General features: G+C 48.0%; 2 protein-coding genes across 15 annotated transcripts in view; one reads left to right on the top strand and one right to left on the bottom strand.

Moving 5' to 3' along the window:
• Positions 1-10,876, top strand: part of UBR2 (ubiquitin protein ligase E3 component n-recognin 2) — a 133,521-nt gene extending 122,645 nt beyond the window's left edge. For 7 of the 14 annotated variants that reach the window (XM_080663185.1, XM_080663181.1, XM_080663174.1 and 4 more), the window contains exons 46-47: positions 444-545; positions 2,852-5,003. In XM_080663185.1, the coding sequence (XP_080519311.1) occupies positions 444-545; positions 2,852-2,993 (244 nt within the window). In that variant the 3' untranslated portion in view covers positions 2,994-5,003. Of the gene's footprint in view, positions 1-443; positions 546-2,659; positions 5,010-8,210 lie in introns of those variants that run through there. The other 7 variants (XM_080663176.1, XM_080663175.1, XM_080663187.1 and 4 more) reach the window with 4 other exon arrangements.
• PRPH2 (peripherin 2) lies at positions 9,276-23,819 on the bottom strand (the record flags this gene model as incomplete). Its single annotated transcript, XM_080663190.1, has 3 exons — positions 9,276-9,488; positions 12,947-13,193; positions 23,239-23,819. 3 exons carry the CDS (start codon positions 23,817-23,819, stop codon positions 9,276-9,278), a joined length of 1,041 nt encoding a protein of 346 aa, XP_080519316.1.
• Positions 23,820-27,919: the final 4,100 nt, after the last annotated feature.

The raw sequence follows: 27,919 nt of genomic DNA, 5'->3' as shown, positions 1-27,919 counted from the left end.
AATAGCCCTTAGGGAAAATGTGAAAGTAGCATTTTCTCCCGTCTGTCGTATTTCAAAATTCTTTTTGTCGTGTACAGTATTGTTTTGTGTTTCAAGTCAGCCTAATTCAAAATGTTTGTATACCATTTTTTAATGGGTAATTTTCTCATGATAGTGGTTAAAAATACCAGTAACTATTTTATGTTTAGAAGTTAACTTTCTCACACTTAACAGTTTTTTAAATGCTACTATTATGGGAGCTGTCAATTCCTATTCCACAGTGTTCCACTTTCTCACTATATTGATTTACAGTACAGTCATTTCAGTGATTTTTAGTGATGTGTTGATACTCTTCTGTCTCTGCTGTAAATGCTGTTGTTTATTTATTTTTATAAGACTTCAACCCATTTGAAGCTGAAGCCAAACCTTGGTTGTAACGTAACATGTAAATGGTCTCTCTACAGAGTACGGGAATGTCAGGTGCTATTTTTAGCCGGCAAAACGAAAGGCTGTTTTTATTCTCCTCCGTACCTTGATGACTATGGGGAGACTGACCAGGGACTCAGGTAAGGGCCCCCATCCTGGGGGGCTGGGTTCACTGACTCTGGGCCTCCAGAGCCTTCAGTACATGGTGAACATAATGAGCCATGTGGCTCGGAGGCCGGTCTGCTCACAGCCCAGGCTGCTGCAGGGCTTCCGTTCTGGCAGAGATGGCTGGTATCTGTGGACTCCTCCAAGGAGGGCACCTGGTGCCTGGTTGGGCACTCCCTTTCCCAGCCCTTAGAATGTCATGAGGGCCATCGGGATAGATAAAGGAAAGAACAGGACAGGTTGCAACTTTTTTCCATTTCTTACTCCAGAGAATCAAAACTGTTTGAATTGCTTGTGGCATCCACAGCATCAGAGCTCTGTAGGGAGAGCACATTGGAACTTGTGTGGCTTTGTATGGGGATACTGGTGCTCTTCAAGTGATCTAAAGAGAGCAAATCTTCATTGATAAGAAATGAGCTTATTTCATAAGAATCTGGGGACAAAGATTTAGGACATACAGTGAGTGGCCAGATTATTATGATCTCTGAATGCATAATAATCTGCCACTCAGTGTATATCCTATACAATAAAAGGCTAATATGCAAATTGTCCCCTTGACCAGGAGTTTGACCAGCAGGCAGGCCGGCCAACCGCCCATGTCCCCTCCCCCTGGCCAGGCTGGCCGGACCCCACCCATGCACGAATTCATGCACTGGGCCTCTAACATACATATAGATAGATAGATAGATAGATAGATAGATAGATAGATAGATGTATATATATGTATATGTGTGTGTGTGTATACACATATGTGTGTATATATATATATTTATATGCACATGTATGTATACACACACACACACACACACACCACTGAGTGGCCAGATTATTATGCGTTCAGAGATCATAATAATCTGGCCACTCAGTGTATAGAGCAATACAACAGGCTTAATCACTTCTATGGTAACTTCTATTATAAGCAAAATGCTTACAGTAGTTCCCTCAAATACTATTAAAAAATTTGTTAGACCATCTCTTTTTGCCCAAAGAAGATACCCAGATATAACCATCCAGCCTTGAGGTTCAGAAGTTCAATGTCTGAAACAGGTAGAATAGTAGATGGGCTGCCCCAGGGGCTTGGCTGCAAGGTTGTTAGGCACATGCCTCCTGTTGATGGTTTTCCTATTCTCTAAGGCAGTGGTTCTCAACCTTTCTAATGCCGCGACCCTTTAATACAGTTCCTCATGTTGTGGTGACCCCAACCATAAAATTATTTTCGTTGCTACTTCATAACTGTAATTTTGCTACTGTTATGAATCGTAATGTAAATATCTGTGTTTTCCGATGGTCTTAGGCTCTACAGCAGCGGTTCTCAACCTGTGGGTCGCAACCCACAGGTTGAGAACCGCTAGCAGGGTCACCTAAGACAGTGGTCGGCAAACTGCGGCTCTGTTGACCAATGAGTTTGCCGACCACTGGGATAGGGGCTTAATCACAAGGAACAACAACAGCCTGTAATTATTGGAATCGAGAGTCTAGGTCAGTGGTCGGCAAACTCATTAGTCAACAGAGCAGCAAACCACGGCTCGCGAGCCGCAATTTGCCGACCACTGGCCTAAGACCATCGGAAAACACAGATATTTACAATTCATAACAGTAGCAAAATTACAGTTATGAAGTAGCAACGAAAATGATTTTATGGTTGGGGGTCACCACAACATGAGGAACTGTATTAAAGGGTCGCGGCATTAGAAAGGTTGAACCACTGCTCTAAGGAGTGCGGGCTCTTAGGAGGAGCCCTGGTTAGAGAGTGAGAGGAGTGTGTCCTGTGAATTGGGAGCAGAGGCCCCAGGCATGAACTCACCAAAACTTGTGCTTAATTATATTAGGCCCAGATGTTATTTACATTTGGCTGCTTTGCTTAGACTTTGTGGCTGAAAGATAGTACTCTGAGGAACATGTGTACCCCTGTAATTTTCCTTCTATCCTCTCCCCTGCCCCTCCCTTCTTTTTACATTCAACTAACGAAATGGACAATGAATTGGTAGTTATAACTTCTCAACCCAGACCCTCCTGCTCAACCCTGCCCCTGTTCCCTCAGCCCTGTCTGAGGAAGTATAGCTCGTGTGCATTTTCCTCTTTTTTTCAGCACTTATTCCCTTTCAGCTTCTCCTAGCAAACCTGCAAAACTAACGTCTTAATAACCACAGTCGCCTGCCAAACAGAAATTTTGCAGAGGATCTAAAAGCAATAACTTATAACTTTTCCTAAACCGGGAAAGTCTGGGATAAATAGATGAATAAACAGAATGCATCCAGAGTGACATCTGTCTTCTTTCTAGACGGGGAAATCCTTTACATTTGTGCAAAGAGCGATTTAAGAAGATTCAGAAGCTCTGGCACCAGCACAGTATCACAGAGGAAATTGGACATGCACAGGAAGCAAATCAGACACTGGTTGGCATTGACTGGCAACATTTATAGTCATGCACCACCAAAAACATAAACTCGGATTTTTGTAACCCAGCAGCTTTTCAAGAAAAAGAATAGGAAATCAATTCCACTGGATTTGGAAATAAATTGTTTAGTTACGCTTTTCTTCCCAGTTTTTTTTTTTTATAGTTTCTGGCTCTAGGGACTGATGAAAATCATCTTCCGTCAGCATATTTTCTTGCACCATTTGCTGTATCCCTCAAACATAACTTCTTGCAAGTAGCTTCTCTTCCTGGGCTGGACACATCCCCTCTGTGAGTACCTGACTGCGTTTGACCGTTCCCAGTCATCTGAGCCATGTTACAGTACTGATCACAGGGCACTCTAAGCCTGAAGCTGATTCACCAGCAGGAGGAAACAAAGTCTCTGGTCTATTGGGGTCACACTTCCTAGTCCCTCCCACTCAGTGACTCAACATGGACTGGGTTGGCGTCCCCTCTGCTGACGGACCCTACCTCTAAGAGCAAAGCAGTGGATTTGGAAAGCAGCTTTCCCTTGTCTGCGCCAGCTGTCAGAGGACTGGGGCACTTGTGCATGAGGAACCCCTGTGAGGAAGGGGAGGCAGTTGTTTCTTCAAATGCTGGGTGGTTCTCAAAGCTGTGGAAGGTTGGATTTTTTATTTTATTTTCTTTGGCAAGACTTCTGACTTTGAGAGAGAAAAACTCATTTTAAAGGGCTTTTTGAAAAGTTATAGAGTATCCTAATTTTTCAGACAATATATTCTTTTATTTCTAAGACTAAATGGAGAAGTGTATGCATCTAGAATCAAACACTAGCAGGAAAAAAAAAGAACTGTTTTGTAGTTCCTGTACTCCCTTCCCCACTCGCATTTCCTGGAAAGATGGATCGCTGATTATGTGCTGGCTCTCTTAGTACATTCCTGGGACAGCCTGTGTGCCCAGGCTTTGTATTCTTTTTAAACATTATTGTTTTTACTAAGAGGTGCCTTCCTAGAATGATAGCCACTTAGTAAAATTGATTATTACTATTATATACCACATGGCCACTCTGTTTGATGTACATGTGCCGAGAGCTTGGATACACACAGATTGATGGCAGATTTTGTGGAGGAATAAATTCAGAGCCTCTCTAAGGTGAGGCTAAGGGACAAATGAATAATGAAAGGCTCTTGGATTTTTTTTCAGCTGATGCAGTAATCCTTTCACTCGGTTTTCTTTGAACTGCATCTAAAAGTTCCATCACACTCAGCTTTACACACTCCACAGTGTACCCAGGAGGAAGGTCAGAATCCAGACTTCAGGGTAAAATAAGTGGGGATACAGAAGCTGCAGTCACTGCTTCCTCTCCAAGGTAGTCTTCTGAAAGGATGACCTTGACCCTTCTTGCTTGGGACTGACTCACCCAGATGAGAGGAGGCGTTTCTCACCCAACAGAAAGAAAATCTAGATTAGAACCTAGTGCTCTCCCCTTTTTTCTGGCCTTTTTGCCATTGGTAAGATCTGATGGTTTGGACTGTGGATGGCATAATGATTTTAATGTTTATTTTGGCTTTTGTCACATCCTCATTCCTTTAGCTTTTAAGTCCAGCTTCTTTCAGCTTTTCTCAATAATGTTCATCAAGATTCAATTTAAAATGAAGAAGACCAGGTCTGGTCTCTCCCTCGTAAATGGATTATGAACATTTTCACCAAATCATGAGCATTTTCCAGCTTTTAGGACTGAGGGTGTCATCCCTGAATTTCACTCTCTGAGAATGTCAGAGTCTGAGAGAAGATAAATTTAGAAGATGAAATAATGTTTGCATCATTAAGCTAATTGTCTTCCCTACCTAATGAATCATCTTAGTATTATGATTTGTTCCGCATGTATTATGTTTATTGTGGAAATGTTTATGTAACATGCTTTCTATATCAGGGAAAATCATATCTGTTTAATAAATTGGCTATAACTTTACTATCTGTGGAAAACTTGTAAAATTTGGAATGTATCATATGTAAAAAGCTTAAAGATATCCAAATAAATGCTTTAGGTGTTGACATTACTTTGGGTCTGTCTACATTTTCATTTTGTTTCACTTAAATACCCTGGAAGTATTCCCCATGTCACCTTGCTACAAAAACAAAGTGGGACATCTGTATTAGCTTGGCATTTAAGATGCTTATGTTATTAGTGTCTGTTATGGCCATTAGCCAGACGATCTTGACCTTCCCATAGAAAGCTTGATCATCATTTCAGCTGATTAAGTTTCCTGTTAATTGGCTATGACAGCTTGTAACCTTTCTAAACCATTATGGACCTCAAGTCACGAGAAAAGGGGGCACTTGGAGTCTCTCCCAACTCCAAGACCTGTCTCCAGGTGCAAACTCTTTTTGCTCATCCTTACTTGATCCCAGTCTTGTTCTTACTCCCCAACACTTTCTGCTTATGAGAGAGACAGGTAGGAGAGGAGTTACATCCAGTGCCAGGGAAGCATTGCCTATGAGAGCTCTGCTGTACTCTTATTATTTTTTTTTCTGCTGTACTTTTTAAAATCCTCTTCAAAGGAAAGGATCGCACTGAAAAAGCAGGTTTCCATTGTACTATCCCCTATCATTAATGCTGCTTCCAGCTTCCTCCCTTCCCTGGTCCTAGTGTCATCAGTTCCAGGGCTCATTAAGCCCTGTGATACACTCCTTGCTCTGTTCCTACTCTTGTTTTCCAAGTCAGGTTTTTTGAGATTTGTTTAACAACAACCACAATCAAGAAATAGAATAGTTCCATCACCCAAGCTCTCCCATGCCCCTTCATGGTCACCTCTCCCATCCTGACCCCTGGCAACCACTAATTTTTTTCCCATCCCTTTGCCTTGCCTCTTCCAGAATGTTATATAACTATCTTATGTAGCTTTTTGAGTCTGCTTCTCTCACAAAGAAGGCATGCGGCCCTAGCCGATTTGGCTCAGTGGATAGAGCATCGGCCTGTGGACTGAAGGGTTCCAGGTTCAATTCTGGTCAAGGGCACATATCTCGGTTTCAGGCTCCCAGCCCTTGTTGGGGCACATGTGGGAAGCAACCAATCGATTTGTCTCTTTCATATCAATGTTTCTCTCTCTGTTCCCTCTCCCTTCCACTCTCTAAAAATCAATGGAAAAATATCCTCAGGTGAGGATTTTTTAAAAAAGGCATGTGTTTGAGGGTCATCCATATTTCCTTTGGTTGCCAAAGAGTTGGGAATCCTGTAATACAGGCTCTTGAATTGTGCACACACAGCAGATGAATTTACATGAAATAACACACGCACCCTTTATCTTCGACTGTTTACATCACCAGGTAGTGCTTGTACAGTTACCAGGTGAAGGATATTTGGGCGATTTTTGGTGATTATAAATAAAGCCACTATAAACATTCATGTATAGGTTTTTGTTTGGACCTAAGTTTTCATTTCACTTGGGTAAATAGGAGTTTGCCTTTATATATAACTTAACCCACACCGTCCTTGTACTACATTCTTGTAACTTTGCTATTTGTACTCATCCTCTGGAGGACAAGAAAGAGAGTGCATCAGGAGTTAAGGACTGATATATCCTCCCTTCAAGCCAATCTCAAGTCCACTGAGAACTGGGAAGGCATCCCCACTCCCCCATGTCCCTATTCCCAACACAGCGCAACTGGCTGGCCATGTTGTCATCAGCCATCTTTTTAGCTAGTGCAGGTCAGAGGCCCTAATTGCTTTGGTCCCCCCTGCCACCAGGCTAAGCTGCAAACCTTCTGGCCTAGCACCACAGGTGCCCAGAAGAGGAGGGGCAGGGCAGTGTGCAGAGCAAGCAGCTAATCTTATTAACCCGTATTGAGGTTACTCAGGGTTTATTTGCTGCTGGTGGCTCAGTCCTGGTTTTAATGTGTTGCAAGAAACTATGGGTTATTGAGCTGAGGCCACAAATTCTAGGAAATCCACCTTCCTAAATGTTCAGAATAAGCATTGCATACTTTACACTGTGGAGTAAGTCTCTTAAAAATAAAACTCCTAAGGCACTGTCTTTACCTCTCACCCTATCCCAGGGCTAGGCTAGCAGGACTTTGAAATCTTGGAGTCCCTTGGGTGAAATGAATTTGCACTGGCCCAAGGAAAGAATGAGGTTAGACACCAGGGAGAACCTGGTGCCAGAGCTCTACTAGGCACTGTTCGATGACCAAAAGAGGTGGGCCAGCTTTCTCTGGCAACGATGGCTCCCTGATGAGACCTGTTAAGAAGCAGCTCACCCTAAGTCTGCTCTGAACCAACTGGTGATAATTATTGGAGGGTCAGTTAGTCCTTGGTCCTCAGACCATAAAGTTGCTTATATCTGCCCTGTAACCTGGCCCCATGGAGATTCATATTTCTGTTTGGGGAAATACCTTTTGACCAGGGGAAAAAATGCTTTGGAACTTTTACTTAAATCACTAAAGTGATTAGATAAATTCAGCTGTGGTCCAGACTCTAGCAAAATGTTGAGATTATTTGGATAAATTGGTAGTCACTGTTCTTGCAGGTAAGAGAATTAAGAAGGCAGGAAGGAGGTGACTCCTTTGGTGTTGAAACACAGCTACCCTGGTCATGAACAGTGCTTCTGTTCAGTGTCAGGTTTGGTTTTGTTAAAAAAATATTAGGTAGAGCCCTAGCCGGCCTGCATACTGAAGGGTCCCGGTTTGATTCTAGTCAAGGGCACATGCCCAGGTTGTGGGCTCAATCCCCAGTGTGAGGCGTGCAAGAGGCAGCCTGACAGTGATTCTCTCTCATCATTGATGTTTCTATCTATCTCTCTCTCCCTTTCCCTTCCTCTCTGAAATCAATAAAAATACTAAATACATATATTTATATATTAGGTAAAGTTGGGGATCCTGTAATACATGCTGTTGAATGGGCTAAGATAGGTATTTTCATACTATACACAAAAGTGGTTTTCAAACAATGTAATTTTTAATGTCTATTGTACAGCTTAGTTACACATCTGGCCTAGAGCAGCACTTTCCCAGTGGTTCTCAGCACTCCTGAGAGGAAAGAGGGCTCTGGAAGAGGGGCCCAAGGAATCAGAAGTCAAATTAAACCTGGGACCAAAATCTCAGTGTCCAAACATCTTTGATGGGTCTTAAGCATGGGAAAGTTAGAGCCCCAAAACAAACCCCAGGCAGCACCAAAAGTCTTGCTTTCTCCACACCAAAAACTCAGGACAGCGATGAAATCATTCTCTCCTTCAACTAAAAAAGCTTCCTTTCTCTCTTTTTCCTGAAGGAACTGAAAACTTGTGTTGCAGTTGCTAGCTCAGGAAGATGGGCTGTCTCGAAGAATCCTCTTTAATGCAGAGGCATCCCAGGAATATTGCTTTGAAGGATGGCTGTCTGGGGATAGAAAAGGAAGAAGCTCCCAGAGGACTCTGCCCTCCACTGTAGACAATTAGTGTTGCCCATGGGGGCTGACAAAGCCACCTGTGCGGGCATCCCTGGGCCCACCACCAGGTGAGGCCTGGTCTCCGAAGGGTAGACTCCTGTCTGATTGTCGCTCCTCTTCCACGGAAGGGCAGCCGTCCACCCAGAGCCAGAGGAGGCCACCCCGACCTTTCGGGGTGGGATGTTGCTGGAACATGACAACAGCTTGACTTCCTCCACCCATAGCTCACTCCTGGCCAAGTGAGGGCACATGACTGAGACAGGAGCAGGCCTTCAACTGCGTTTTTGGTGGGGAGAAATAATCCTCTGTCTTTAAATGCTCTTGCCCTATCATTGGAGAATTCTTCTTTTGAGCCCTCCCTACTTTGGAGAGTCCAGTACTCTTAAAAGAGTATAATTGTCCCCACTTTCCGCCATTAAGCAGATAAAATGGCTGACCTGTCAGTCTTGGCATTTTTTAAAATAACATGGCCAGTACATTTTTTCAGACTCCTGTGCTTATGCACCTGGTGACACTTTGGATATAGAGTGAAGCCTCTTGGAGCTTATGGCAAACTCAGCAAAGGGAAGCAGCCCTCGGGTGTGGCCAGTAACCTCAGGGTGGAACTGAGATGGGTGCCGTGAGAGAGACAGGTGGTGGGCTGGTCATTCCCAGAGACCCCTGAGGCCACCATGAGACCATGTGCTAGAGCAGTGGGCCTGAAGGGGCTCATTCACTCACATTCTGAGTCACTCATTCAACAAACGTTTGACATGCTTTTAGGGACCCTAAACTTTCCATCCCACCATCAAGGAGAGTCTGTGAGATGGCCGTCCTCCTTGGGAGCTTCAGATTGAACAAGGGTGTGTGTCCACATTTCTTGGAGTCCATTACTTCTCAGTGTTCGGGCGGGAAGGGACCTGGGGGCCGTCAGCCAGCCTCTGGGGCCTGGCCTGCGTCTGCGCCCTCGGCTTCCACCTGGTTGCTCTTGCCCAGCTTTTTCAAGCTCTCCAGAAAGGCCTTCCAGGTCTCCGGCACGCTCTTTTCCAGCAGCCAGCCCTCACTCTCACACTCGGGGTCTTCGGGATTGGACACACTTTCCAGTGCCGTGTGCAGGTAGCGCAGCCCAGTCGTGGCGGTCACCTGGTTGGGGGAGAGGAGACTTAGGGGAGGTCTGAAAGGAGTAGCGGGGGATTGGGGCTGTCAGGAAACCAGGGGAGCCATTGGCCTGTTCATGACTGGGGCCCTTCAATGAGGTGGGCTCTGGTGAGTCTTGCTGGGGTATTCATGATACCAGCCCCTATCCAACCTCATCTCCTCCCCTCTCTCCCTTTCCAGCCACCCTGTGCTGCTTTGGGATCCCTCCGCACCCCAGCCTTTCTCTTCCCCAGTCTGTACCATTGCTACTTTCTATGCCTCGAATATTATTCCTCCACATTCACCTGTTAATTCAGCTTCAGCCCTCCGTGGTGCCTGTCCCTGCTCCTCCTCCTCGCTCTCCTTCCCCATGCTCTCAGGTCTCTGTCCTGGGGGCATTAGGCCTGGGCTCCTTCTCTCTGTGCCCCTCCACCCCATATCCCCCAGTTCCTAGCATATTGTTTGGCACACATTGGGTATTCAGTAGCTATTTGCTGGAAGGAATTTTTAAATGACCTTATTTTCTGCAAACAGTATGCTATGTGGTTTTCTCTGTTATCTTCAGTAGTGTGGGGGTGAGTGGGTGTTCGGATTTGTTCACTAGTAATCACCAAGGCAGACACTGGTGACAAAATGCCTGGGGTCCGAGTTAACCATGTGATGAGGAAACCTGTTTACTCATCTGGTTTGCAGATTTTCAGATGAAGTGTCGCCTGCTCCATGTGTGTGCTGTGACACTTCAGTATGTGTAGGCCATGGTACCTGGTGCACGGTGAGGTGTCAGCTGTAATCGGTTATTAGTCAGTGTGGTAAGTATTGTTCCCAGCTGTCTATTGTATTGTGTTAGCCACTTGTTTCTACACAAAGTCCTGGTTTGCTCTCATATACTTCTCCTTTTAGGGCAGGCGTCCTCAAACTACGGCCCACGGGCCACATGCGGCCCACCAAGGACATTTATCTGGCCCGCCGGTTGCCGCTGCCTGTTCTGCTTAGCAGCCGACTCGTCCCGGGCCCGCAGTGCGCATAGGAATTGGTTCATAGTTTTTTTTTTAAACTATAGTCCGGCCCTCCAACGGTCTGAGGGACAGTGAACTGGCCCCCTGTTTAAAAAGTTTGAGGACCCCTGTTTTAGGGTATAGCAAACTCTGTGAGGGGACTAGGCCCACTAATGGAGAGCGTCTGCCCCCTGAGGCAGGAGTGACCCTGTTCCATCTCGTTCACCCAGTGAAATGCACTGGAACCACACTGGCTGGTGGGAGGGCCTCAGTAAACATCTGCTGAATGAATGCTATGGGGCAGCAATTTTCAACCCATGTGTTGCAAGAATGTATAAAACATGCTGCAACAGCTGACTATTAATTCAGGGGCACTGACCTCTTTTCCCTTAGATTGTCAAATAAAAAAATGACAACAACTACATAACCATAGTTGTCTGGTGTCAGTGAATCAAAATTACATCTTTTTTTTTTTTGGTCAGATCAGAAAAAAATTTTTTTTTGGTGTGCCACAGAATTTTAATAATTAGTTTATGTGTGCCATGAGATGAAAAAGGTTGAAAATGGCTACTCTGGGGCATTTTATAATTATGGTAGTAGATGATAACAGTAACTAATAGGGTTTAAGTTATTGTTATGGTCTATTGAAAGTTTAATAGTTTTAACAGTGGGAAACATGCCTCTTCCTGCAAGTCCTCTTCCTGCGCGTACCACTGTGATCCCCTCCTGCCTTCCTGAAGGCTGCCCTCTGCTGCACTGCGTTTTGCACATGGTAATGGTTCCCTTAGGTTCATGGCTTAGATGTCATCTGCTAACAGGGTTGTGAAGTCCAGGAGGGCAAGGCTCAGGGCAGAATCCTATCTTAACCCAGCCACCCTTGTGCTCATCACAGAGCTCTGCCCACTAAAGACCTCAAATCAAAGTCAGGGGCATTCGAGCTCCCTGTCCACAGTGAGCTGGTTCCTGAAAAGGTGCTGCACTGAGAGGCAGCCAGTGGAGCCCAGCCTTCTAGCAATAAGCTTCTCTCCTAATTCTACCCACTCGTTCCCAAGACTCTGCCTCAACATTAAAGGAAGCCCTCCCTCCCCACCCACCCTCAGGGAGTACAGCCCCTCTAGGGAATGTGGCTAGTGGGCTATCAGCCAAGGGCACAGCTGCATGAGAATTTCTATAGACGAAGAGAGAGACTTAAAGGAACCGTTCAGTGAATCTTCTCTGACAGAAAGTTTCCCCATCTCATGTCTCTGATTTTGTACACTTGGAATTTGGAGTCTGGATTTTCTGCTGTCAGCTCAAAGCAGGAGCCCAAGTCACCCTCTGTGCCACCTTGGTCTACCACTCGCTAATGCACACTCCCATTCAGCACCCAGGACAGCACCCAGTGCACAGTAGGTTTGTGAAATCTCTTCAAAAAATGAATTCAGCATTCACTGAGGGCTTCCTACATTCCAAGCCCTGGGGCTACAGAGAGGAATTAGGCCTTACAGCAGAGATAAGATGAAGCCACAAATAATTAGAATAGCAGGTAAACGGCGATCGACATCTCAAAAGAAGCATGAATCCAAAGAGCTCGCATTTGCTGAACGTTCGCCCATACCTAGTCAGTGGTCCCAGAGCTAAGTGCTGTCAGCCCCATATAACAGAGAGGTTAAGTACTTTCCAAGACCTCAGACCAAAAAGTGGAGGCACAGGCTGAACCTCTAAAACATGCAAAGGGAAAGCAGACCAAAGGTCACCTAATACATGATTCCATTTATATGAAGTGCCCAGAATAGGTAAATCCACAAGGATAGACCACAGATTGGGCGCTGCCTGGGGCTTGGGCTGGGGGATTGGAGAATGACTGCTTAATGGGTATGCAGTTTTCTTTGGGGATGATGGACGTGTTTGGGGACTAGATAGAGGTGGTGGTGGCGTAACATTGTGAATGTTCTAAATGCCCCTGAATTGTTCACTTCAAAATGGTTGATTTTATGTCCTATGAATGTCACCTCAAGTTATTTTTTAAGCAACAGGACAGAAACAAACAAAAAGAAAGTGGAGGTGTTAGGGTTCAAGCCTTGGCCTTCCCGACCCACAGCCAGGCAGAGGGCTGGTTCCAAGGAGGGAGGGAGGAAGACATGTGCTCCAGGCCCAGTTTCTTCCCTTTAAATCCAAATAGGCCCTGGCTGGTTGCTCAGAGCAGCCCACGGACCGAAGGGTTGTGGGTTCAATTCCCGGTCAAGAGCATGTACTTCAGTTGTGGGTTCAATTCCTGACCCTGGTCAGGGAGGTGCAGGAGGCAACCAATCAATGTGTCTCTCTCACGCTGATGTTTCTTTCCCCCCCGCCCTTCTCCCTCCCTTCCACTCTGTCTGAAAATCAATGGGAAAAATATCCTCAGGTGAGGATTAAAAAATAAAAATAAAATACAATAAGTCCAAATGGGCTCCCTTTTCCCCTGCACCCCACCCCGGGCCAGGAGCCTACGTCAAAGAGCCAGACGAGGAGCGTGACGGCGCCCATGGAGTTCATGAGGCTGCTGTAGTAGCTCAGCAGAGCGGCCCTGCAGCCTCGCACCCACAGGTTGAGCTCCTCCGTCTGGTGGTCATAGCTGTAGTGCGCCGAGTTGTTGGTGAGCTGGTACTGGATGCAGGGCCGTGGCGAGTTGGGGTTGCAGCAGCTAAAGGGAACACCGTCCACCAGGTACCTCCCATCCACGTTGCTCTTGATGCGACTGGAGGAAAAATAGACAACTTGAGAGGGCTGCTTGGACTTTTCACCAGGTGCCAGTTCCTCCAGTCCCCCGCCACAGCCTAATTCATTCATTCATTCATTTTCTCTCTCGGTAATATTTGCTGTGCACCGACAATGTGCCAGCCAGTGTTCTAGGCACTGAAGATGGAGCAGTGACCCCAGAGAGCCAGTGCCCCTGCCTTGCTGGAACTTATGTTCTGGAGCCAGGGGTGGGGAACCTTTTTTTGCCAAGGGCCATTTGGATATTTATAACATCATTTGAGGGCCATACAAAATTATCAACTTAAAAATTAGCCTGCTAGCCCTAGCCGGTTTGGCTCAGTGGATAGAGCATCAGACTGGGGACTAAAGGGTCCCAAGTTCGATTTTGATCAAGGCCACATGCCCAGGTTGTGGGCTTGATCCCCAGTGTGGGATGTGCAGGAAGCAGCCGATCAATGATTCTCTCTCATCATTGATGTTTTCATCTCTCTCTCCCTCTCCTCTGAAATCAAAAATATACTTTTTTTAAAATTAGCCTGTTATATTTGGTCAAACATTTAATTAACTCACCCCCAATGCCTTGGCAAGGCCAGACCAAATGATTTCTCGGGCCTTAGCCCACAGCTGGATGTTCCCCACCCCTGTTCAAGGGGGTTGAAATAGATGATAAACCAAGAAGCAAATAAATGGGGAATGTAGAGATCATCCACCCTCCCTGGCATGCAACGATTTCTTAGAACGATGGCAGCTGGTCAGAGCAACAGGACGGCGGTGACTGTGGGACAGGGCTCTGCCTGGTATTCGTGACCATCAGACTTCAGCCCCAGTCCTCCAAATTCATCTTCCCCTTTGGGACCAAGACCCCCTCTGGCCAGATCAGTTCTTCTCAACAGATGTGTCAGGGCCTGTGCAGGGGATGAGGCTTTGCCAGGAACCAATTCCAGCATGTAATAATTATAAGAGTTTCACCAAAAGGTTGGTGAAGCTTGGGGGGCTCAACAAGGGCTGAGCCACACATGTAGTTTGCCTGTTGGAACGACTAAACGGCACTTACCCCAAACCTGAATAGGATTGTCTGCTGCCAGACAGCTCAGGGCATTTTATTGCCTCCTGTTGGCCAAACACCTGAACAGCTGTAGGCTATTCCCCAAACTGACAATGCTTCTGTAAACCCTTTGAAACCTTACCCTTTGAAGTGTATATCTCCACCTTGCCTTAGTACAGATTGTGTTAATAAAAGCAGGGTCCTGAGTCGAGGAAGTGGTCTTCAGTTCCTTTAGCTGAAGATCCTCTGACCCCCAACGCCTTTCAAAATTATCTTTCGTCTTTGGACTCCTTGAATCTACGCATTAGCCCCTTTCTCCCGATTGCTGAACCCTTTGTAAGGCTGGGACAAGAATCCCGGCAAGGCTTGCCCCTCACTTTGCTCACCATTTGCTCACAGTCCACATGAACTCTGTCCAGCTGGGTGGGCACTCCTTACTCGCCTGAAGGATGCACCCACATAACTTTGCATTTCTGTATTTATGTATGTATTTGGTTAGAGCAACCGTATGTTCGTGTGGGTTCAGGAGTCAAGAGGAGGAGACGTCTCTATAGTGACAGGTCTCCCCTCCCCATCAGGCGGGCTGGCTATGCTCTACCTGACCTGAGGGAAGTTACCCAGGTCTGTATGTGTCAAAATCCATCGAGCTGCACACTTAAGATTGGCACACCTGACTGTATGCAGGTTTCTGGAGTAAAAAATTGTTCAAGTTGCACATGAACAGTGCATTCCATAGTGATAGCAGACTTTTACAACACTAGAATAGAAAGCCTGTAATGGTTTAAAATAGAAATTGTTTTCAACAATATTCACTGAAATGATAATTGCACTCTAAAAAAGGATATCCACCCTGGCTGGGTAGCTCAGTTTGTCAGAGCATCATCCTAGTACGCCAAGGTTGTGTTCGATCCCCAGCCAGGGCACATACAAGAATCAACCGATGAATGCATAAATAAGTGAAACAAATCAGTGTTTCTCCCCCTTCCCCTCTCTCTCTCTAAAGTTAATAACTAAAAAAATAATATTAAAAAGACAATATAAATAGATTTTCATACTTAGCTTCTAAGTAAAATCTTCATGCAATAAAACTCCCCTCATTCTCGTCCCTGGGGCCTCCAGTCCCCCCACTATGGCCAACGTGTTTGTCCTTTTGGGGATGCTTCATGCAGGGACAAGCAAACACGGGTTCCATAAATGTTCTTCTTCCTGGTTTGCTTTTTTTTTTTTTTTTATCTAAGTGGCAGCATTATATACTACTCTTTTTTTTTTCCTTCTAAAGAGTGGAAGGGAGGGAGAGAGAGAGAGAGAAACATAGATGTGAGAGAGACACATTGATGGGTTGCCTTCCACACACGCCCTGACCAGGACCCAGCTTGCAACCGAGGTATGTGCCCTTGGCCAGAATCAAACCCAGGACCCTTCAGTCCATAGGCTGATGATGTATCCACTGAGCCAAACCGGCTAAGGCTATACTACTGCCTTTTTACCCTAACAATGTCTTGAAGATGTTTTATATCTGCCAGGGGGGAGTGTTGTCAGGTGTTCGGTGAGCTGTATGGTGTCCCCACTGTGCAGATGGTTCCTGGGGTACTGTGCATTCCCCATGTTGGGCGCTTGGGGTTTCCTAGTCTCCTGTTAATACAAACATGCACGTGTCCTCCTGCATGTCATGAATCCATCTGGGTAAATCCCTCCAAGATGCATTCCTGAGCCAGAGGGTGGGTCCGTCTGTGAGCACACCAGACCCCTTCTGCATCTCTCCTCGGGGCTGGGCAGTCACACACACCAGCCACACCTGCGAGAGCCACACCCCACAGCCAAACCACACAGGTTTGATAGATGATAGGTAAGTGAACGCTGATCCATGGAAAGAGTATCTTGGGTCCTGTCTCAGTGGCTTAGTTGGTTGGAGAGTCGTTCCATACACCAAAAGATGGTGGATTCAATTCCTGGTCAGGGCAAGTACGGGAGGCAACTGATTGATGTTTCTCTCTCACATCGATGTTTCTCTCAAAAGAACATATCCTTGGGTGAGGACTAAAAATAATAGTATCTCGTGGTGGTTTTAATTTCCACTTCTCTCATGAGTGGAGTTTGGTGTCTAACATGTTGAAGAACCACCTGTGGTGCTCGCTCTGGCAGCATGTGTACTAAATTGGAACACACGGAGATTCGCATGGCGCCTGCGCGAGGATGACACATTAAGTCATGAAGTGTTCATATTTTTACTTAATAAAACTTGAGACTATAAAAAAAAGATCCAGCCCAGCTGGTGTGATTGAGCGTTGACCTATGAACCAAGAGGTCTCAGGGAGCCCTTGTGACAATGTGACACACTGCTGGGGACACACTGTGGAGGGGTGCGTGGGCCCTGTCAACTGTGAGGAAGCTGTGAGCGAGCACCTGCTGCGAGAACGGGCTCGCCACCAGCTCGCGGCCTGTCAGGCACCTGTGGCGATGGCAGTGGCTGCCAGAGAAGTTCTCACTCCAACCCCACTGACTGCACGTCAGCAGCCCAGCAGGCCAAGCAGACCGCAGACCGTGTCTCCCACCTGAAGACCAGCCCCGCCATGACCTCCTCATCTCCTCACTGGGAGTAGCCCAGCTCGCTGCGCCCCTGCCTGCCCTTCCTGCCCTCCCTGCCCTGGCGCTGCTCCACCAGCACCGTGTCCCACCTGGGCTGTTCCCAGTGCCCTCCGCGGGAAAGAGCCAGCATCAGCCGAGCCTGCATCTGTGAGCAGATCACACACTGGTGAGCAGCACTGACTCCTCTCTCCCGAGCTAGGGGTGGGGGAAACCTCTCAGCGGCTGTGGGTTAGCAGAGACCTGCACGGGGTGCAGCTGGCCCAGCCTTGGAGAAGGAGGGCTCCCCTCACGCAGGGCCCTCTCCCTGGGACCTGGCGCAGCACCGGAGTGAGGGCAGGCCTGCCGTCTGCGGGCTGAGGCTCCAGGTCGGAGCTGCCTTCAGTCTGCAGGCTGGCCTTCTGGGCGGCGCCTTCCCCTAACCTTGCTGCTGAGCCCAGTGGAGAAGCGGCATTGCTGGTCCCTACAGGGCAGGGCCGTGTCCCCCTAAGACTGGGGCTCACTGAGGGCAGGGCCATGTCCCCCTCAGACTGGGGCTCCCCGAGGACAGGGCTGTGTCCCCCTCAGACTGGGGCTCCCCGAGGACAGGGCCGTGTCCCCCCTCAGACTGGGGCCTCATGAAGACAGGGCTGTGTCCCCCTCAGACTGGGGCTCCCCGAGGACAGGGCTGTGTCCCCCCTCAGACTGGGGCTCCATGAAGACAGGGCTGTGTCCCCCCTCAGACTGGGGCTCCATGAAGACAGGGCCATGTCCCCCCTCAGACTGGGGCTCCCTGAGGACAGGGCCGTGTCCCCCTCAGACTGGGGCTTCCTGAGGATAGGGCTGTGTCCCCCTCAGACTGGGGCTCCATGAAGACAGGGCTGTGTCCCCCTCAGACTGGGGATCCCTGAGGACAGGGCTGTGTCCCCCTCAGACTGGGGCTCCATGAAGACAGGGCTGTGTCCCCCTCAGACTGGGGATCCCTGAGGACAGGGCCGTGTCCCCCTCAGACTGGGGCTCCATGAAGACAGGGCTGTGTCCCCCTCAGACTGGGGATCCCTGAGGACAGGGCTGTGTCCCCCTCAGACTGGGGCTCCCTGAGGGCATTGCTGTGTCTCCCCCCCTCCCCAGCCAGGGACCCCTTGGGGCCACAGCTCTGGAACTGGGCCTCCCTCCCCAGAAGCACGTCTGTTTGCTCGGAGCTTGCCCTGGTCCAACCACAGATTACAGCCCCACACACCTTCTTAAGACAAAGCCAGGCAGATGCGCCTCAGGGAGCTGGCTATTTATATCCGTGCTCCAGGCTGCAAACCAGCCTGCTCAGGGCTCCAGGCTCCTGAGGGTCTTAATTGACAAGCCTGTGTTCTAGCCCAGCGGGCGCCAACCTTTTTGACCTTCTGTTGTAGCCCACTGTCCCATGGCCAAGCCACCTCTGATGGGAAACTCATCGCGTCAGAGTTTCCCGGAGAAACCAACATAATTTAGTCATTGAATCATAAATCAATAAGGAAAGCCGAATGGAAACGGCACAGCAGGGGGAGAAGGGAGGCAGGATGATAGCTGCTAATGAGTCAGTCCCCACCTGACCCCTATCGAGCTTGGCAATGACCTCTGTGAGCCTCAGTTTTCTCATCTGAGAAATGGCAATATGGTACCTGACAGGCCTGTGGTGGAGATTAAATGGGAGAATACACATAAGCACCTGGATACAGCAAGTGCAGTATTAGTATTTCTTCTTTGGGTAGCCACAGAATATAAAGTCCAGCAGGTGGTGAGGGGGGCCATAAGAAAGGGGAGACACCGCCCTGCCATCAGGGATCCCCAGTCTGAGGGGGACACGGCCTGTCCTCAGGGAGCCCCAGTCTGAGGGGGACACAGCCTGTCCTCAGGGAGCCCCAGTCTGAGGGGGACAAAGCCCTGTCCTCAGGGAGCCCCAGTCTGAGGGGGACACAGCCCTGTCCTCAGGGAGCCCCAGTCTGAGGGGGGACGCAGCTCTGTCCTCAGGGAGCCCCAGTCTGAGGGGGACACAGCCCTGTCCTCAGGGAGCCCCAGTCTGAGGGGGACACAGCCCTGTCCTCAGGGAGCCCCAGTCTGAGGGAGACACAGCCCTGTCCTCAGGGAGCCCCGGTCTGAGGGGGGACGCAGCTCTGTCCTCAGGGAACCCCAGTCTGAGGGGGGACGCAGCTCTGTCCTCAGGGAGCCCCAGTCTGAGGGAGACACAGCCCTGTCCTCAGGGACCCCCAGTCTGAGGGAGACACAGCCCTGTCCTCAGGGAGCCCCAGTCTGAGGGGGACACAGCCCTGTCCTCAGGGAGCCCCAGTCTGAGGGGGGACGCAGCTCTGTCCTCAGGGAGCCCCAGTCTGAGGGGGACATGGCCCTGTCCTCAGGGAGCTTCTAGCCAATGTGTAGAACTTCTTGAGATGTTTATAAATTGTTCAGGAAGAAGAACTATAGCCTATAGCCAGCGGTTCCCCTTGATGGACAGTAAAGTGAGGGTCTGGTGCCAACTTCTCCCCTTGTTGTGAGAGCCCAGGCCAGACCTCCCTGGCTAACAGTGCCTGGTGCCACGCCTCTGAGCTCCTTCCTGTCTGCCTCTCACCCCAAGACACTGAAGCCTTGCTCATCCTGAAAACAGAAAACTATCAAAGGAATTGTTATAAACAGGCCGAGGACCTCGTGGCCCTCCTGGTGTGATTCGGTCAGATGCCCAGAGCAGCACCCTCTCAACCTCTTGCTGAAACTGAACCTCAATCCGATGGCACCTGAGCCCTGAGCTGGCTCACGGGGAGTGGGCGGAACAAGGAGACAGCTGTGCTGCAGCTGCCTAACCACAGAGGGAGGGGAATTCTGCAGGACAAGTGGCCGTTTCTCCAAGACACTCATGGCATGAGAAAGGTAACTGTCACCCTGGCTCGAGTGGCTCATTTGGTTGAGCATCGCCCGGTGCACCAAAAGGTCACTGGTTCAATTCCAGGTCAGGGCACGTGTCCCGGTTGTGGGTTCAATCCCAGGTTGGGTGCCTGCAGGAGGCAACCCTTCCATGTTTCTCTCTCACATGGATGTTTCTCCCTTCCTGTCTCTCTAAAATCAATACAAACATTTTTTGTTTGTTTGTTTTTCAGAAAAAGATAACTGTTATAGAGGAGAAGAGACTCAGGAGAAGCACCCAAGTGCAGAGTGGGGCTCGGTTTGAATCCTGATTTGAACAAACCAGCCAGAGAAAACATTTTGAGACGATCAGAATATTGAACAGTCTGGGTATTAGATGATATTAATGCTAATTTTGTTGAGATGATTAATTGTACTTACGTTAAACCACAAAACAAACAATAAAAACCACCCTCCTTATGAAATCCCTCCTAAAGTATTTACAAATAAAGGGAAATGATGCCCAGGATTTGTGTTAATGAAACTAGAAAGGCAAAATGTTTGTGGAAGCTAGGTGATGGGTACATGGGAGTTCATTAAATCTCTCTGTTTTTGTGGATGCTTGGATTTTCTGTAATGAAAGTTGAAAATGCAAAGCATGAAAGCACTGGTTGCGAACTATACAAATCCTTCTCCAGAGACCTTGCTTCTCTTGGCCTCTGTGGCCTCAGAATTCTAGCCCCGAGGATGCTGCTGAGAAAAGCCAGGAAAGGCGAATGCTTACCACTTCTCAGTGCTTTGCCATCTCAAAAAATAAATGCACTTTCTATGTTGGGGGATCCAGCTTTGTCAGGTAAACTTAATAATCTTTCTAAGTGAGCAGTCAAAATTCGAACAGAAAGAAATGTTTGGGGGGGGTGTGGCGCGGGGTGGGAGAGGTGCCACTCAAGTTCTCTCATTCATTCCTTTGTTCTTTCTTTCCACCAACAGACCAGCTAGTCCTGGCCCTCAGGTAAATCCAGCCCCACTAAGCTTTCTGGTCACAGCCGCAAGGAGCCTCACCTCCCTCACAGTTTCACCCACTGATCATTAATTTAAAAGTTGGTGGGAAATGATGATGTAGCCTCTCTGTCAAGGGAACCTATCAGGCTGTTCCCTTGGCAACACAGTGTGACCTCACGGGGCAGGGGGCTTGGAAAGGAGAAAGGATTTCAGTTCTACAGTTCCAGTTCTAGAAATGTAGCCTAAAAGAGAAGTGTGGGGGGGGGGGGGGGAGGGGAGAGAGAGAGAGGGAGAGAGAGGGAGAGAGAGAGAAAGGAAAAACCTCAAAGATGCCCATTCCAGTGTTAGTGATAATAGAAATAAATAAAGACAACCTAAATGACCACGTGAGTGTGTCCATTGTCCCGTGGACTATTATGCATAATCGTTTTAGACAAATACTGTCTGATATCACATATATGTGGAGTCGGAAAACCCAAATGCATAGAAACACACTAGATTGATGGCTGCCAGGGGCTTTGGGGGCAGGGACGATATTGGTCCAAGTGCACAAACATCCAGTTGTAAGACGAAATGTTCTGGGGATCTAATGTACATGTAGTGACTACAATTAACAACACTGTGTTACATCCTTGAAAGCTGCAAAAAAAAAAAAAAAAAAAAAAGTTGAGTTGCTCAAGAGAGTAGATCTTAAATGTCCTCACTGCAGAAGAGAAATTGTAATTATGTCACATAATGAAGGAGTCAGCAAAAGCTATGGTAGTAATCATTTTACAATCTATGAATGTATCAAATCAACAGTGTGAACCTTAACCTTTCACAATGTTATTTGTTAATCAGATCGCAGTGATGCTGAGAGGAAATGATCATTTTGAACATTAAGCAAAGGTTATACTATCCAATTGCAAAATGGGCACTCAGTTGTCTTTATGCCGTGGTTACACTGTGTCATTATGTAGATGTTAACTAGACCAGAATGAAATGTGAAAAAATGAAAGCTGGTGATGTTCAGTTGTGACTGAGAATCTGACTTGAATTTCTTTTTCTGTTTTTGTTTCTCTTAATGTTGTCACCTGATTTTTTGTGTAAGACACTTTTAAAAAAATCTAAACAAGTTGGTTGGTGTGGAGCATTGAGCTTAATGTTTGCCTGAAAATGTGGCCATGCTGACCACGAGAGTGGAACAACCTGGAGAATTTTTCTGCTTTGGGACAGAAGGGGATTTGGGGATTACAGAGAGATTTTAAAGTCTCTCCAAGGACTGGCCCTGTGCAGAAGGCAATCACGGGAAATGACAGGAAAAGGCAGGGTTGAAAAGCTCACAAGGGCTGTTTCTACACCAGCATCCCTCCCCCCACCCCGCCCCATCCCAGGAATTCTGCTCGTCCCTCTGGCTTCACACCCTCCTGGGGCACCTTCCAGAGACCATGCCTCCGTGCTGTCCCTGCAGACCTGTCACCTAGGAAGGGCAGCGCAGTTTACAAGTCTCTCCTTGACCAGGGATTTGTAGCAGTAATCCCCAGCTGCGGAGAAAATAAAATCCCAGCGGTGACCTTCAGCCTGACTTCCCTCCCATCCGAGGTGCAGCCTCCAGGGTTTGTTGGTGTTGTCTGGGCTTCAACCGTGCCCTGCTGCCCGTGTGCCCAACACCCTGTGTGCACGTCCCCCGGACTTGCCAGCCTTACAGGAAACTCGCCTGGGTGATAACTGAGCCTCTTGCACAGGCAGGAACAGGAGGAGGCTCCGGCAGGCTGCCCTCTCCCTGGAGAAGGGCTGGAGCCCTATGGCGGTGGGGGCACCGGGAGAGCCGCGTGCTGGCGTCGCACGCGTGTGGACTGCAGCTCCAGGGCGAGATTCTCTCTCCCACCAGCACCTGCCGACTTCCCACCTAGGCTTTTATATTTGCACATACAATACTTCAGACACACTTCACCGTGTTGCACTGCTATGGTTTAAGAAGGAAACATTTAATGAGCACCTGCTGTTTACCAGGCTCAGAGCCAGGAGGCGACCTCCAAGATTATTCCAGTGTCTTTATCTAACCGTTGGGCAATCGAGAGTCCAGAGGGCAAGTGACTTACCCACGGTCCCCGGCTAACTAACGGCAGAGCCAAAGCCATGGCCTCGACTTCCTGGCTGCCCGTCCCTGCTCTTTCCTCCACACCCAAGGACACGCTTGGAGGCAGGTGCTCAGGACCCAAAAGGAATGAACCAGGGAATGTAAGCTTCTGGGATGGAATCCATGTACTTTGAGAGAAGGAGACAAGCTGGTCAGCATCTCAGTAATGTGCTCTACGAATGCCATAGTCCTCCCTGGGGACTCCTGTCCCACAGCTTATGTAGCTGACACCTCCTCCCACCATAGCCAGACGTTAGGTTGGACCATATGAAGTTGCCACCTTTATAGATCAACGCGTCAGAATATCAGCAATTCCATAAGGGCCCCACAATACAGCCTGGCACGCACAGTAGCAAGTACTGCACAGCGACCACCCAAGGGGCGGACAGGACACAGGCTTCCAGGGCCCCGGCAGCTCCCACCCCGGGGTAGGGGGGGGGCACTCACTCTTTGACTTCTTTGGAGGAAAAGTCCAGGTAGCGGTTGCTTATCCACTGAATCTCAAACCAGTCCCGGAAGCCGTTGTTGCCGCAGCATCTGAACTCGATCTGCAGCAGGTCGATGGTCTTCTTCATGAAGCAGCGGCCGGGCGTGTCCGTGTCGCGGTAGTACCGCAGGCCCTGCTTGAGCCCGAGGGCCAGCGTGCTCTCCAGGGAGCCGCGCAGGAGGAAGCAGCAGAGCGCCACCAGCAGGAGGGCCGCGTGGAAGAGGACGCAGGCGGCCAGGTACGGCCTCAGCCAGGGCTTCCACTTGGCGTACTTGGCCGGGTCCAGGGCGTCATAGCAGACCTTGCCGGCCAGAGCATGGATGACACAGGACAGCACCCCCACCCCTATCAAGGAGTTGGGCACAAAGTGGCTCTCCGAGTTATCCATCACATCGCTCCTCTTCCGGAGCTCGATCTTCAGGAACAGCCCCAGGCCGAAGACGACGGTGCCGGCCAGCACAGAGAGCCAGTTCAGGAGCCAGAGCCCCTGGGCCAACTTGACCCGCCTCTTCTGGTCAAATCTGACTTTCAGCAGTGCCATGGTGCGGGGTGCGGTCCTGGCAGCCTCCCACGCGCAGCTCCCACTCGTGACCTTAGCGAGCCCAGGGCCGAAGACTCAGGGCCTCCGGAAAGGTGCTTCTCTGGGGGCTACCCATGGTGACGCCCCCTCACCCGGGACCCCCTCATCTCAGTCCCAGCTCATGAAGGGGACAGTCCTCCGGGTGCTTCTGCAGCTCCTTCCCAGCCAGGAAGGGACAGCCTGAAGGTACAGATTAGAAGTGGGATCCACAAAACAGCCTGCTAATCTCTTTAGCCAGGTTCATCCCATTAGATAAAGCCATGCCAGTTTCAAAACCTGCCCAGAAGGCTCATGGACACCCTGGAACAGAACTCGGCTCAGCTTAGAGAGTCGGGAGCAGAAGGACAAGGCTGGCCAGAGCAATGGGCTCTGTCTGAGGGCAGGCTCCAGATCACAGAGCACATTTTCAGGCCAAACTCCTTCAAAATTTAAAACTTTCTATGGCCATGCCCTGGCCGGGTGCTCAGTGGTTAGAGCGTTGGCCCGCACACTAAAGGGTCTCAGGTTCAATTCCCAGTCACGGGCACCTACCTGGGTTGCAGGTTTGATCCCCTGCCCCTGTCAGGGCATGTGCAGAAGGCAGCCAATTGATGTGTGTCTCTCACTTCCCTCCCTTCCACTCTCTCTAAAAATCAATGGGAAAAATATCCTGGTGAGGATTAACCAAAACGAAAAACAACTTTCTATGGATAAAAGACATCATTATTCAAGTTGAAAAACAGCAGATTATGAGAAAATATTTGCAACATGTAAACAAAAAGGAGAATGAATAAGCAAATTTTTAAAACTCCCATAATTCCACAATCAAAAGATCAACTATCAACTGGATAAACAGGCCACGGAGAGGAACAAATGACTTGTAATAAGAAAAGGTGAGCCGAAACCGGTTTGGCTCAGTGGATGGAGCGTCAGCCTGCGGACTGAGGGGTCCCGGGTTCGATTCCGGTCAAGGGCACGTGCCTTGGTTGCGGGCACATCCCTGGTGGGAGGTGTGCAAAAGGCAGCTGATCGGTGTTTCTCTCTCATCGATGTTTCTGGCTCTCTGTCCCTCTCCTTTCCTCTCTGTAAAATATCAATAAAATATATTTATTAAAAAAAAAAAGAAAGAAAAGGTGAGGCTCTGAGTAGCTCAGTTGATTAGAACATCATCCTGATACCTATCAGTCTATCTCCCTCTCCCTCTTCCTTCCTCTCTCTCTAAAAATCAACCAATCAATAACAATTATAATAAGAGAACGTGAAATGTCCAACAAACTGGAAAAGATGTTCAATCTGAGGAGAACACAGGGAAATGCAAATTAAAACTAATAAAATACCAAACTGGATTAATCAGATTGAGCACCTGTCACCAAACAGTGAAAACAAAGATAGCGTAAGGGAGATACATACTTTTGCTGAATCTGTAAATTATTATTATTATTTTAATTAAAAACTTTCTTTTTTTTAATCCTCACCCGAGGATATTTTTTCCATTGATTTCAAGGGAGAGTGGAAGGGAGAGAGCAGTGGGAGAGAGAGAGGGGAATATCCATGTGAGAGAGACACATCAATTGGTTGCCTCCTGCGCTCACTCCCACTGGGCCCGGGGAACCTGCAACCGAGGCACGTGCCCTTGACCATGAATCGAACCTGTGACCCTTCTGTCTGAGGGCCAACGCTGAGCCAAACCGGCCAGGGCTAAACTTTATTTCTTAAAACAGCTTTAGACTTACAAAAACAAACAAACCAAACACACACACACACACACAACTAACAGAAAGGACAGAGTTCCAATACACCTTTTCTCTAACCAGTTTCCCTTATCTCGTGGTGGCATGGTACATTTGTTACATTGGTGAACCAATATTGATATAGCATCGTTATTACCCACTAAAGCCCATAGTTTACATTAGGGTTAACCCTTTGTGTTGTACGGCTCTATGGGTTTTGCCAAGTGCATGGTTTCATGTGTCCCCACATCCCACAGTCTCAGGCAGAATGGTCTCACTGATCTAACAGCAGTCCCTGCCCTCCACCTACTCACTGCTCCTCCCTCCCTGCCCCACCCCAGGCTTCCACTGTCCCTATAAATTTGCCTTTTCCAGAATGTCCTATAGTTAAAATCATAAAGTATGTACCCTTTTCAGACTTGTTTCTTTTCCTTAGCTACATGCACTTACTGGTTCTCCATTTCTTTCTGTGGCTTCATAGCTCATTTCTATTTTTTGCTGAATAATATTCCATTCAGGGGTGGGGAACCTTTTTTCTTCCAGGGGCCATTTGGATATTTTTCACATCATTCACGTGCCATACAAAATTATCAGCTTAAAAGTTAGCCTGCTCTATTTGGTCAGACATTTAATTAACTCACCCCTAATGCCTGGGCAGGACCAGACCAACTGATTTCTCGGGCCTCTGCACTACATGGATGTACCACTGTTAGCTTAACCATTCATCTCGTCGAGGGCATTGAGGTGTGCTTCCAGTTTTCGGCAATTATAAATTGAACATTTGAACATTTGCATGCAGGTTTTTCTGTGAATCACCTAAGAACATAATTGCTGGATTATAGGGTAAGGCTATGTTTAGCTTAGTAAGAAACTGCCAGTTTTCCAGAGTGACTGTACCATTTTGCAGTTCCACAGGCAATGAATACGAGTTCCTGTTGCTCTGCACCCTCGCCAGCATTTGGTATTGTCAGTGCTCAATATTTCAGCCATTTTAATAAGTGTGTAGTATCTCATTTAATAAGTATCTCATTGTTGTTATTGTTGTTTTTAATATATATTTTATTGATTTCAGAGAGGAAAGGAGAGGGAGGGAGAGAGAGAAACATCAATGAGAGAGAATCATCAATCAGCTGCCTCCTGCATGCCCCCCCAACCAGGGATTGAGCCCGCAACCCAGACATGTGCCCTTGACCAGAATGGAACCTAGGACCCTTCAGTCTGCAGACCGACGCTCTATCCACTGAGCCAAACCAGCTAGGGCCTCATTGTTGTTTTAATTTGCATTTCCCTGAGGTCATATGATGTGGAGCATCTTTTCATATGCTTATTTAACAGCTGTATATGTCCCTTGGTGAGGTGCCTGTCCAGCACTTTTGCCCACTTTTTAATTAGGTTGTTTGTTTTCTTTAGGCTGTACTTTTTATAGCCTTTTGGGAGAATAATTTATCTCTTAAAATTTTTAAATATGTTTTTATTGCTTTTTGAGAGAGAGGGAGAAGAAGAGGGAGAGGGAAAGGGAGAGAGACTGACATGAGAGAGAAACATGAATCACCTGCCTCCCACATGCACCCCAACCAAGTATCAAACCCAAAACCTGGGCATGTGCCCTGATCAGAAATCGAACTAGTGATCTTTCAGTATATGGGATGAAGCTCAACCAACTGAACCTTACCGGCCAGGGCAGCACAAGAAGTTTTAATAACAAACTGATGTTGTCCTCAAATTCATGTGCACTTAATACCAAATAATGCTTCATAATTAGAATAAGAAGCTCAGGCAGTAAGTGGGTCAAATCTCCAACCTGGAACCTTTCTTCCTTTAGGCACATTGGTTCCACTAGATCCAGTACCTGCACACTCCTCTTTAAGATCTCCAAGACACTAAGTAAAATCAAAGGAGTATTCTCCACAGAGTGGGGCGTGAGAACAAAGCAATGAGACACGAGGGGTTTTTCCCTCCAGCGAGCTACCTGGCCAAAGGGATCCATTTGCTTGTGTGCATCAAAGCCAATCAAAAGTGAACAGGAGTTTGCAACCAAGAAAGAAAAGGTTTGTTAGTTGAGGAAATGGTGCCAAGCCCAGAGTCACAGGTAAGCTGGTGCTCAAAGACCTGTCTCCTCAATGGCCTCCAGGAAATGGATTCTATAGTGAAAAATTATTACTCATGGTGGCTAAAGAAGTTGGGGTCACAGGCTCTACTGCTTGGTTGGAGCCAGAGTAAGGAACAGTAGGTTATTGATTCAGGCCTGATGTCAGCCATGGGATCGATCTGTCTGGTTTCCTGAGGGGTGGTCTGTAGGTCATTCTGGTTTCATGGGCCTGGGGCTGGAACCCAGCTGAAGTCAAGATGTTA

This window comes from Plecotus auritus (genome assembly GCF_963455305.1).
Source record: "Plecotus auritus genome assembly, chromosome: 4".
In the NCBI taxonomy this organism is placed as follows: domain Eukaryota; kingdom Metazoa; phylum Chordata; class Mammalia; order Chiroptera; family Vespertilionidae; genus Plecotus; species Plecotus auritus.
The sequence above is the reverse complement of the archived record's forward strand: the minus strand, read 5'-3'. Positions and strand labels throughout refer to the sequence as shown.